Here is a 12,433-nt window from a genome sequence, read left to right as displayed (position 1 = left end):
TGGGTTTTGTGGATTCTTTAGATTCATTCGATTCAAGCTTAGGACATGTTCTTTTTATGTGACCCTTAATGTGACGATGAAAACAACCACCTTTCTTAGAATAAGTGCTTTGCTCTTCCGACGTGATGTATCCTCCTAAAATTCCTTGTGCTACCTTTTCATATGGAGTGAGCTTAGGTTTAGCAATTGTGTTATCCTTAACCTTAGGTTCATTGGAAGAATTCTTTTCTGAGAGACTATTGGAAGATTGGTTAGAAGAGTTACCGTTCTTACCATTCTTACCGTTCTTACCGTTCTGAGGGTTCAGAGAAGTCTGTGAGGTACTTGTTCTCCTTAGGCTTTCCCTTGTTGTGCTTCATCTCCTATGCGAGAGCAATCGCTACCGCCTTGTTGAGATCGATTGGATCGAGCACCTCGACATCGTACTTGATATACTCGTCCAATCCATAAAGGAATGCCTCTTTGCGCTCATCATCCGACTTGCGTAATCGGGTACCTAGCTGCAAAACACGATTAGATAAAGACATAACCGATATACCACTTTGCTTGAGAGCGCGCCAATCGTCCTTCAATCTTGTGAGGTACTGAGGTGGCATAAACCGTGCCTTGAGCTTGTCTTGGAAATCAGTCCAATTGAAGGAAAAGGGGCGTGAATTCGTTGGCTTCCTCTAGGTGCGCGGCTAATTGTGCCTCTTGCCATGCGTGGTACCAATTGATGGCATCACCGGCAAGGTACATAGCTGCTGTCAAAACTTTGCTATTTCCTGTCTTCTTAGTTGTCGCAAAATAAGCATTAAATTGATGCAACCAAGAATAAATAACCGTAGCATCCATCTTACCATCATACTTACTGAAAGTCAACTTCTCTGTGACTGGGTTGTTGGAGTCCGCATCCGGCTTGCGCCACTTGAGGAACTACCAACATCTTTGGCTAGTTCAGATTTCGAGGCAAGAACTTGTCGAACCAATTCTTGAGTGCGGACGTCTCTTTGAGCCTCCCGATCGGCCTCCAAGGCCGCTCTTCTTGCTTCAGCTTCCTCTTGTCTTTGTGCTTTTCTTTCTTCTCGTTCATCGCGCTCGCGTTCCAAGGCAATGCGAGCCGCTTCTTGTTGTATGGCAATTCTTTCGTTTCTTTCTTCGCGCTCGCGGTCCTTGGCTTCCTGCGGTTCTGCTTTTCTTTCTAGTTGTGCCATCATCTCCATCATCGACTTGACCATCACCTCCATAGAATTTGGTATAACTCGTGGCGTAGATGGGGAAGGGGGAGGGTCGGGAAAGCCTCCTGGTGGGGAAAACTCTTCTTCGCCACTCCCATGCTCATCACCTGTATGCGAAGTATCCATTCCGCTTCGGGTGATGACCATGCACTATGATCTTTGGTTCTTAAGTTCACAAGGAACTTGGGTTCTTGAGGGTCTTGGGTTCTTGGGTTCTTGAGGGTCTTGGGGTTCTTGAGGTTCTTGAGGGTTTTCTTTCGCTTGCAATCTGTGTTTGAGAAGAATCTTCTCTTCACCCGAGTTCTGCTCTTTTCCGCGGGCGCACCTCTTGGCGGCCTTGCGCTCACACCAAGGTTGCTTTTTCCCACTCACGTCGATTGGCCGGCCGCTAAGTGCACGGTCCGCTCTCAATGAGTGAAAAGAGGCACAAGGGGAGGCTGGACAAGCCCCTCTTTCCTGGGATTCCTGTCACTCTTCAAAAAACGATTAGGAATCGACACGCCTAAGCGAACTTGGGTTCGTGGGACCTCGACAAGCAAAAAAAATTCTTGTGATTCTTTCCTTGAGTGATACAGAACACTGCCAAAGCTCTGATACCAATGTTAGGTGCAGCGGAATGAATGTTTGAACTTTGCTAAAGATGAGTACTCCGAACTGTGCTCAAGGTTCCTTTTTGTTCTTATGGAAGGGAGAGCCTTTCGTTCTTAATGAGAGAGTGCAATGATCATAAACAAAATGAATGGACACTGTGCGTGAAAGTGCATGAGACTGAGAGATAGAGAGAGAAGAGAAATACGACACCAAGGATGATGTAAAACCCTCCTCCGAAGGCCCCACTCTCGTCAGCGAGAGTGGTCTACTATTGATTGCACAAACCGGTACAAACTGAATGCATGTGATTGATGCAATCTAGGCTAGGTCGATGTCGACGACGGGGATGACGAGACCAACGCTATGGCTGAAATGTGCTACTTTTTATATGCTGTCCAAAAACGCTGATAGGCTGAATTCTGTTGCGGCTGAAAACGCAAGAGAAACGCTGCCTTTGCTGGTCTTATGGCTGAAAATCTGCGGGTACTTGGGGCTGAAAACTGCAGGTCTTTAGGGCTGAAAACTGTTGGTCTTTACCTGCTGAAAATCGCCATGCCAATGGAGGCGATTTGGGGATTTTGCTAACGCTAGGGGCTGAGGGTCCTTGCGGTGGAGCCTTGATGAAAAACGCTAGTAACAAGGGGGCTATGGCAACGGTTGCTTGCTGAAAACGCCAAGGCTGATGTCTTCTTGCGATGTAGTGCTTGATGATGAAAACGCTAGGGAAGTGGAAGTCTTGCTTGGAGGGAAAACCACCAAGGGTTCTTGCTGAGAAGTTGCCTGTTGAGCGATGGAGCTCCTGCTGCCTCTTCTGCCAATTAGTGCTAGTCTAGGTTTGCTTATATACAAACTTACTCAATTTGCCCTACCTACTTTCCAACAAAAGTCACTTAAAAATAATAAGTGAAAAATGTCAAACATAGGTAAAATGGGCTAAATGCGTTGGAAAATTCCCCTGAAGGATTCTGATGGGAATGCTTATGATCATGCTGTGTGCAACCAGAGGATATGCATCTACACCAAGTGTCTGGGCATGCACGGTGTGCGAACAGACTCACAAAAGTGCCAATACACTTGCTAATCTAGACTGACTGGACTAACTGAACCCTTGTCGTGCTGTAGCTTGTCCACGGACACATAGGGTTGGATGTGTCACGTGACAAGACGTCATCTTATCATCCAGCTTGTCCATCTCCAACGGCTTGGTTGTCTCCTTCTTCAAAGCGTTCTTCGGCATGTCGGCACTTTGGGATTGGGGGGGGGGGGTTGAACATTGCTGGCGCAGGAGGGCAACAGGGGGATGGCGTGCAGGGGCAACAACAACAGCACAACAGCAAACAATACGGCAGATTGTAGGTGTAGCAGGAGGGCAGCGCGCAGAGGGCTGCAGCAGCAGCAAGCAGCGCGCAGGTACAGACAGCAGCTGGGGGGACCAGCAGGTGTAGGAGAGAGAAATGAAATGAAATGAAATGAAATGAAATGTTATATTAACGTCTTCAAAAGGCCAAAATGACCTATGAGACCAGAAAGTTACAATGTGGTGGATCTGATACAAAGTCAGAGTAACAAAAAATGACAAAATAAAATACTATGGAATCCTAAACCGCTAGGTGTGAGCTAAGCAGCTATGTGGGATGGCTAAATCACAAAAGATCCAGCAGTGGTCTGGCGGATCTCATCAATCTCCTCCATGGTCAATAGCCTGACCGGGTGTTGTACATGTCGGGCCAAAGTGATCCGAATCCTCTAATGCAGTCTCTGTCGATGCTGTGTAGTCCTCCGCAGTCGTGGGTGTCTGGATCTCCCTAGCTCGGTCGCTCGGTCGATCAGTGTGCCTTTGGTGTGGGGCGACGAGCTCTTCTGTGGTGGTAGCTCCTCCGGGTGCCCAGTGTCTGCTCTAAAGAAGTCTGTGATCCTTCTTTGAGACTGGCTAGCCTCTCCCCTCATCAAGCTCTCTCTGTATCTGCGCAGCTCGAGCAAAAACAGACCCAAGCATCTCTGATCCTCGTACCGCATGACTCTAGAGAGTAGTCTGAAGCCCTCTTTGAACAAGCAGTGGAAGCGGCCACGTATCTCGTAGTAGACGGGGCAGTAGCATGTGTAGTGCAACTGTCTTAGGCTCCATGTGTAGTGCAACTGTCTTAGGCTCCATGTCACACAGGAGGCATGTCTTGGCCTTTGCCGGTACTCCACTGTATCTCCCAGTCTCGATCCGCAGCTGGTGTGAAGATGTGCGTATCTGGCCAATAGCACATTGTATCCCATGAGACAAGTGGGTGTCCATGTATCTGGGCCTCGTCACAAAACCGTCCTCCGTAAGCAGGAGAATATGCTCTCTGTAGAAAGCCATCTTCGTGCCCAACTCCTATCCTGGTTGTATCCATGTCCTCCTGGTGTCTAGCTGAGTCAGGTCGTAGCGGATGAGCCTTGTGATCTCGGACTGTGTAAGAGTCAGAGAGGGTGCATTCAGTGAGTATTGGAAGGGGGGCAATTTGTCTATGCTGAACCCATGCGCCTGGAACCATGACGTCATCTCCCCATACCAGCATGCTGTATCTCCCTGCATGGCTAACTGTCGAGAGGACTCGAGTGCAAGGCGGGCATATCTGTCTTTGGGAAGTTCCCACATGCGGTGTATGAAGGAGACGGATCTGGTGAGCGCCTCCACCACCACCACCACCACCACACAAACGAGAGAGAGAGAGAGAGAGAGAGAGAGAGAGAGAGAGAGAGAGAGAGAGAGAGAGAGAGAGAGAGAGAGAGAGAGAGATGAAATGTTATATTAAACGTCTTCAAAAGACCAAAATGACCTATGAGACCAAACTGATACAATCTTGGTGGATCTACACACACACACACACACACACACACACACACACACACACACACACAGAGAGAGAGAGAGAGAGAGAGAGAGAGAGAGAGAGAGAGAGAGAGAGAGAGAGAGAGAGAGAGAGAGAGAGAGAGAGAGAGAGAGAGAGAGAGATGAAATGAAATGTTATATTAAACGTCTTCAAAAGGCCAAAATGACCTATGAGACCAAACTGATACAATCTTGGTGGATCTACACACACACACACACACACACACACACACACACACAGAGAGAGAGAGAGAGAGAGAGAGAGAGAGAGAGAGAGAGAGATGAAATGTTATATTAAACGTCTTCAAAAGACCAAAATGACCTATGAGACCAAACTGATACAATCTTGGTGGATCTACACACACACACACACACACACACACACACAGAGAGAGAGAGAGAGAGAGAGAGAGAGAGAGAGAGAGAGAGAGAGAGAGAGAGAGAGAGAGAGAGAGAGAGAGAGAGATGAAATGAAATGTTATATTAAACGTCTTCAAAAGGCCAAAATGACCTATGAGACCAAACTGATACAATCTTGGTGGATCTACACACACACACACACACACACACACACACACACACACACACACACAGAGAGAGAGAGAGAGAGAGAGAGAGAGAGAGAGAGAGAGAGAGAGAGAGAGAGAGAGAGAGAGAGAGAGAGAGAGATGAAATGAAATGAAATGTTATATTAAACGTCTTCAAAAGGCCAAAATGACCTATGAGACCAAACTGATACAATCTTGGTGGATCTAATACAATGTCTGGGTACAAAAATAAAATGAAGTAAAGTGAAAAACTAAAATCTTAATTGCTAGATGTGAACTAAGCAGCTAGCTAGAACTGTGTAGGATATGAAGGATACGAGTAGGGGGGTGAAAGTAGTGACTGGGGGCTAATACAACACAATGTGGGTGTGCGTGTGGGAATATAATGGGTGAGAGTTGATACAAAGGCTGATACAAGATGAGCAGGGTGTACAATCTTCAAAAGAGCTAAATCATAGGATATCCATCATCGGTCGCTGGCGGATCTCGTCAATCTCCTCCATGGTCAATAGTCTGACCGGGCGTTGTGCATGTCCGGCCAAAGTGATCCGAATCCTCTGATGCAGCCTCCGTCGATGCTGTGTAGTCCTCCGTAGTCGTGGGCGTCTAGATCTCCCTAGCTCGGTCTCTCGATCGATCAACGTGCCTCTGGTGTGAGGAGAATGTGAGCTCCGCTGTGGTAGCTGCTCCTCTGGCTGCCCAGTCTCCACTCTAAAGAAGTTTGTGATCCGTCTCTGAGACTGGCTAGCTCTCCTCTCATCAAGCTCTCTCTGTGTCTGCGCAGCTCGAGCAAAAACAAACCCAGACATCTCTGGTCCTCATACCCCATGACTCTAGAGAGTGGTCCAAAGCCCTCTCTGAACAGGCAGTGAAAGCAGCCTTGTATCTCATAGTAAATTGGGCAGTGGCATGCGTAGTGCAACTCTGTCTCAGGCTCCATGTGACATAGGGGACATGTCCTGGCCTCTGCTGGTACTCCGTTGTATCTACTAGTCTTGATCTGAAGCTGGTGTGAAGATTTGATGGTTAACAAATTCTTTCATGATGTTTGTGTGAAACTTGGTTTGGTGGTCTAGACTCTTTATGTGATTGGTGTTTTATTCGTGATTTTGTAGATGATGGCAATTATTGCTGATTTTATGCTCGTTTTCCTGCCTGCACCGACCGTTCCTCTTGGCTCTTTAGTATCCAAGCAATCTGGCATTTTTACCAATATTTTTCGAGGTTGTCCTGATAATGCATTTCAGGTAGGCCCATCGTTTATGACTGAACTAGCTGTCGAGGTTGGAATTTCTGTCGTAGTGATGTGTCATTTGAAAAGTCATCCAGGTTGCATTAGCAGGAACTACTTACAGTCTGCTGCAAAGATTTGGTGCCATAGTGGTATGCATTTGTAACCTGATACACTTGCAATATATTTACAATTTCGTTTCTTACCAGTGTTTAACATATTGCAGCGAAATGGTGGAAAGCTTTTCTGTGTGGCAACTTCTGCATCGCTCGTGAGTAACCTTCGGCGACAAAGTTAGATTTATTTTGTAATAAGGAGTTTTGGATCTGATTTGTGCTTTTAATTAATTTGACAGATAGGTACTTCCGCGACAAATATTCTTATTTTTTTGAGGAAAACTTTCAATAAAGATTATGCTGGCAATTCGGAAGATGTTCCTATTTTATCCATGAGTGTTGCGTATGGTGCCTATGCTGCTGTTTCTAGTAACTTGAGGTACAGCTTTCAACTATTAATTGTATTTGCATAACTCAACAGTTCCTTACTGCAGTTACCCTTTCACTGTAATCATACTGTCATCTCATTCTGTTTCATTTTGGCGGAATTGTATTTCAATAACATTTGAAGTCATGCAGGTATCAGTTTTTGGCTGGTGTAGTGGAACAACGAATGCTTCAACCCCTCCTAGAGAATCATAAGTTAATGCTGAGTGCCATTTGCTTCGTCGTTCGGACTGGCAATACGTTTTTGGGGTCTGTAATGTGAGTAGCAAGTTTTACTTTGTCTGAATTTGAATGCCTATGTTTCTTTCGATTATGCCCATTGCCATGGAGTTGTTTGATTGTGTATTGTTATGCAGGTGGGTGGACTATGCTCGGTGGGTGGGCGTCCAAAAGATCAAAGAAGATATTGAGACTACAGTTTAATGTCTGCACTTTGTGAAGTTCACGAAGTCCTTTCTATAGGGGTTGTCCAGTAAGATCCCCAAAGACTCCAGAAATATACCGGTAATTAATCGAAGAGAAAACCCCCCAAACTTGTTGTTTGGTGAGCCCATTCATCCAAAGTATTAAATAGTTGGCAATTGTGTGGATTGGAAATCAGTAGCAAGAGGTTCAGGTGACAGCTTGTGGTGGGGAAATGCAGATTAGTTTTTCGGGATTGTGTCAATTAGGAAGAAACATGCCATCTATAATTGATTACTGTGAGGACTGTTGCCAGCAGTACTCAACAATAATGGCGACCAGTGCGGAACTGCAGTAATCAAACCTTTTCATATGAAGGAAAATTCCTTCCTTCATCTTCAAGCTGTGATGTCTTAGTACCATCCTTTCTTCCCTTCTTTGTCAGTGCTCTCCATTCAGAACACCATAATTATTACTTGCTTTTTGCTTTGATTTGTGGATTACATTCTATACTTTGGAAATAGATGTGTTATGGTGAGAGCTATTCATTATGAAAGAAATGAATTGAACTTGCATTGATCAAATGAGAGTCCTTGAGAGTTGCTACGGCCCCTATCGGCTCATTGCTTTGATTGGAGGAGAAGATTGTAGAGTTGATTTGTGGGTTGATCGACGAGTTAAATCATTCAATTTATGAGAGTCTATGTCCTTAAACTTAGGGATGTGGATAACATAATGTAGACAAAACAAGACTCTTGACAAGGTGACTTTGGGGTCCTCCCTTTGAATAAAGGAAGCACAAGGACAGCTCTCTCACAAACAAGAGGTAAGATGGGGATACAAACTTCATTGACAATTCCTAATATCTATAATGCAACCAATGTACACTGACAGCTGACCTTTAAAACAAGAGTAGGTGCAATGAAGATGCTCCCATGACATAGGAGGTGTCACTTTATTCTTCTGCCTTTAATATGGGTAACTTTACATTTATCATTGTGCTCATTTAAAGCTTAGCCTTTGTCTTTGTAAAAACATCTATAAGGCAGGTGATTTGGCTTGCCACAACGTGGGCAATGCTTCACTTGAAAGCAAGCTTTACTTCAGTAATTTGTTCTCCCACCATAACTGCAATGGACCATTCCTTCTCCTTCAACCAACCTAGTAACAAATGCACTGTAAGAGGCGTGATAATAGAGCCACTTACAGATTGTTGACTAGCTCTTTAGCATCCTTAAGCTTGGTGTCGATTGTCATGTTATAAGCTTAAAGAGCATTTTGGAAATTGGACCTCTTTATTCTATAGATCACGTAACTAGTCTTCAAAACCCTTCTTCTATACTCTTCATCTAAGTTTTATTTTATTTTGGAGAGTCGTCCTCAGCTCATGCGGTACCTTACTTAGTCTTTAAAAGGAAAGAAAGAGCTTTTGTTAAAACGTTTTAATGGGTAATCCACATCTATGTGGATGTTTCAATGAGCACTTCGAAACTCCGGCTTTCAACTCTTCAACTTATATATACACACTCGTATATTTAGCTTTTAAGGAAAGTGCATTGTAAATCCTCATGGTCGTCACTTAACTCTAGCAATACTTTATAATGAACTCCTAGCTATGGTTTTTGAGAAAAACTGCAACATCCATTCAAGAATAGGTAGCACTTGAATTTCTGGTGATGAGATAAAAAACCCTAGCAGGCTGAGAGGCATTATCACTTTGGATTATTTTGACTCGTCGACCCATGGAAAAGAAGGATTGGTTGCTTAACACATTTTGCTAATCTTGGCCGGTTCTCATTTTACTATGTCTACCCTCACGAAACATTGCATATGATTACAGGCTTAATGTCAGAACTAAGAATGTTCTGGATATGCTTTTACTATAAGGTTGTGGACCCTTTTGGTGATACACCCTATTCCATATTTGAGAACTTTCTCCTCTTGTCGTTTTATCCTTCACATATTTTCTAAATTGTCCAATACATGCAAGCTAGCTTTTGATACTTCCTTTCTTTATTTTGATCCTTTACCTAACCTTTTGACTCAAGCATAGTGTTTGTTTTAGCATTACATGTGCTTCTCTCTGGCATGTCTTTGCCCCAGTTTAGTTTCTTCCTATAAACATAAGGAAAGGTGATGTTAAATTTGTTGTATCACTCAAGCAATATCAACTGATGCATTAATATACCGTTTTTTGTATTCATTCGATATATCTATTGACATGTTTGTATAGATCTAAAAATATTTGAGAGGATTTCTTATAATATTGGACTTTAACCTGACCTAGTTTTTTAAACTTTCCTTTGACCAATTAGGATCATGCATCTAAATCTTGGTCCAAATACATATTTGTCTTAAACATATTAAGGAATATCAATAAGATGTTTTGAGCTTGATAGTGGTTGGACAACTTTGGCTCTATGATGTATGAAAGTTTCTTTGAAGGCTCCTATGAAGATTTGGATACTACTACGAGAGTGTGTTATGATGCCTTGGTCTATTGACTCAAAGAAGGGGGAAATTGAGAACTCCTTTGTATCTTTGGAAGTAACTGTGTGTAAAAGAAAGGGACGCCATATATGTTTAGAACATGTTAAAAAAATGATCACTAAAAAGTTTTTCTAAAACATTCCCATCAAAAGGGGTGATGGCCTTTTGATGGATTTTTAAATACATATATCAAACAAATGATTAAAGAAGAAAGAAAAGTTTATTTACTTTGCCTCAAATAAATCTCTTATAATTTAGAACTGTACCTAATCTAATAAATTATAAGTAAGACATGGATTACGAGTGATAGGTTCTTCGACATCTCTGAAATGTATCCAAGGCTATCAAATCTATTGTCTTATTTATATGGATGCAGATGAGAATTATAACTTTACTTAAAGTGGTTAAGTTTTCGACTTTGAAGATGGAGACCTAATACATACCTTAGACACATTTCCAGTCCTGATGTATAGGATAATTGAAATGTTTAACTTCCGACCTTGAAGATGAAGACCTATAGACACACCTGCAGTCCTGATGTATAGGATAATTGGAATGGTTTTTCATTTTGACCAAATTGTACAAAAATGACTTGAATACAAAATTGTATTTGTGAAAGAGTAGACGAAGCGAGAGATTTTTTAGGGAGATTTTTTTGGAAAAATGGATTGGCTGGCAAATTTGTTGAAATAGCTCTCTCTATGAACTTTGTGTTGGTTTCCCCAATCTTATGCAAAAAGCTCCCTCTGCCAAACGATGAACTATGATGTTGCAAACCGTCACCCAACATCGTGCCGCCACATTAATAGACATTGGCCCATTGAGAAGTGCTATAAGAACACAAAACCTTATTTACAAAAGTCTATAAGAGGAAATCGTTCATGGAGATTACAAAGATTAATAATCCCTACACTATGCGAGTAGAAATTTGAAATGTCTATTGGGAGGATCTAATTCCACAATTTTGGGATGTGGCTCAATCAATGATGCTTCCTTTAATGCACGATCCACCTCCTCAACAAGTTTTCTTTCTCGCTCTTGAATCTCTCTTAGCCGTTGGGCTTGCATTTCAAGAACTGGGCGCAGTTGGTTTGAGAACTCCTCGTTGCTCTCATATATTGTAATCATTCAGCCGGTTTGGCTCCCCAACAAAGCCATTGCCCCACAATCACCTCCGTACTGTACGACAACGTCGTTCTCATTTGTATACTGGGCAAGTAGCTGCCAAAGAAACCAATGGCAACGTTCCATACCTTCTAGACAACAAATGACAGTCAAAGACAACATAGAAACTTTACTTTAATATAGGGGTTTCAAAATGTACCTCGCATAGGTGTCCCATCAATCTCCTTTTTCCAATCACTCTCCTCTAGACCATCAAGCCAGCCATCATCCGATGGTATGTCAATTGCCTCTAAAGTCCATGTGTGCTCTTTTCTCATTGCAGACACCAACAATGTACGCACAGTCCTATTATCCTTGTTGCATATCGGTGTCTTGCAGACAACACCATGTTTACGTGGTCTCACGTCATCCAACTACATTGACAATATCATGCACCATTCATTCCATACTTATCTGATAGGCAGACGACTACGAACACACCTCTATCATCTAATGTAAACACAGACAATGTAAACACAGGCAAGCTGTCCAAACTTGTACACCTCCATGTTGTTCTATTCAGACACTTCAAAATTTGACAGCCCACACACATATGTATTGCAAGCCTTTTTTTTTTGGAAGCGTTCACTGTAGAATCCATGGCTGATTCATCACGCAATGGACGAAGGGATTTTTCCACAACGTGTGGCCTCACAGAGCTTCGCAAGGCCATCTTCAAGTCATCCTTTGAGCCAAAATGAACAATTTGAACATGGTCGTCATTGCTTCCTGCAGATACCTCAATTAGCAAAAGATAGATCTTGAAACGTAACACAACTCTCAATCAAGATCTCCACTTACCGATTGACGGGTATGTAACCATTGGTAGGTCTGAGACATGCAATATCTCTGTTTCTAAACTTGTTGCAAAGTCCATCACCTCCTTTGTAGACATTCCATTTCTCTTTCTTGACCACCAAGAAAAGCACAAATTTCAAAGCATATGAAAATATGTTCACCATTTAGATGTTAGTAAGCATACCCACGTTTCTCTATTGCATGAGCTGCCCCCTGCGAACCCAAAGTCTCTCTGGACTGCTCCATATGCAAAGAATTATCGAATAGGTAATTTAAAACTAAGTCTAACGATGTGGACAAGTACTATACAATTATGAAGGCATCGACTTTCATACCTGAGATGTTGTATCATACCCCTCTATTTGAGGTCTTTGGACACTTGACTTTGCTATCGCAGATATTTGTGTGCCTTTAGTGCTCTTTTCTCTCTATCTTTCACAACATCATTGTGTGACTTCTTCTCCTTCGGAGGGAAGTATCCCTCACTATACTCCAAGAACCAAGGAAAATCCTGGTAGACTCTACTCTTGAAGTAGCGTGCTATCTGCATTGGATTAAAAATATGCTCCGATCTTCCAATTTTGAGCATTGCTTGCAAAATCCTGACCCCTTTTATGTCAAACTTG

General features: G+C 42.9%; 1 protein-coding gene across 1 annotated transcript in view; it reads left to right on the top strand.

Annotated features, from left to right (window-relative positions):
- The window catches only part of LOC147458753 (protein RETICULATA-RELATED 4, chloroplastic-like), a 36,538-nt gene extending 28,691 nt beyond the window's left edge, over nt 1–7,847 (top strand). The window contains exons 3-8 of the mRNA XM_086510194.1: nt 6,335–6,466; nt 6,549–6,602; nt 6,677–6,721; nt 6,806–6,945; nt 7,086–7,211; nt 7,310–7,847. Coding sequence (XP_086366320.1) covers nt 6,335–6,466; nt 6,549–6,602; nt 6,677–6,721; nt 6,806–6,945; nt 7,086–7,211; nt 7,310–7,376 — 564 coding nt within the window. The 3' untranslated portion in view covers nt 7,377–7,847. The remainder of the gene's footprint in view (nt 1–6,334; nt 6,467–6,548; nt 6,603–6,676; nt 6,722–6,805; nt 6,946–7,085; nt 7,212–7,309) is intronic.
- Nucleotides 7,848–12,433: the final 4,586 nt, after the last annotated feature.

Source organism: Adiantum capillus-veneris, chromosome 4, assembly GCF_014529385.1.
Source record: "Adiantum capillus-veneris isolate H3 chromosome 4, ASM1452938v2, whole genome shotgun sequence".
NCBI classification, from domain to species: domain Eukaryota; kingdom Viridiplantae; phylum Streptophyta; class Polypodiopsida; order Polypodiales; family Pteridaceae; genus Adiantum; species Adiantum capillus-veneris.
The sequence above is the reverse complement of the archived record's forward strand: the minus strand, read 5'-3'. Positions and strand labels throughout refer to the sequence as shown.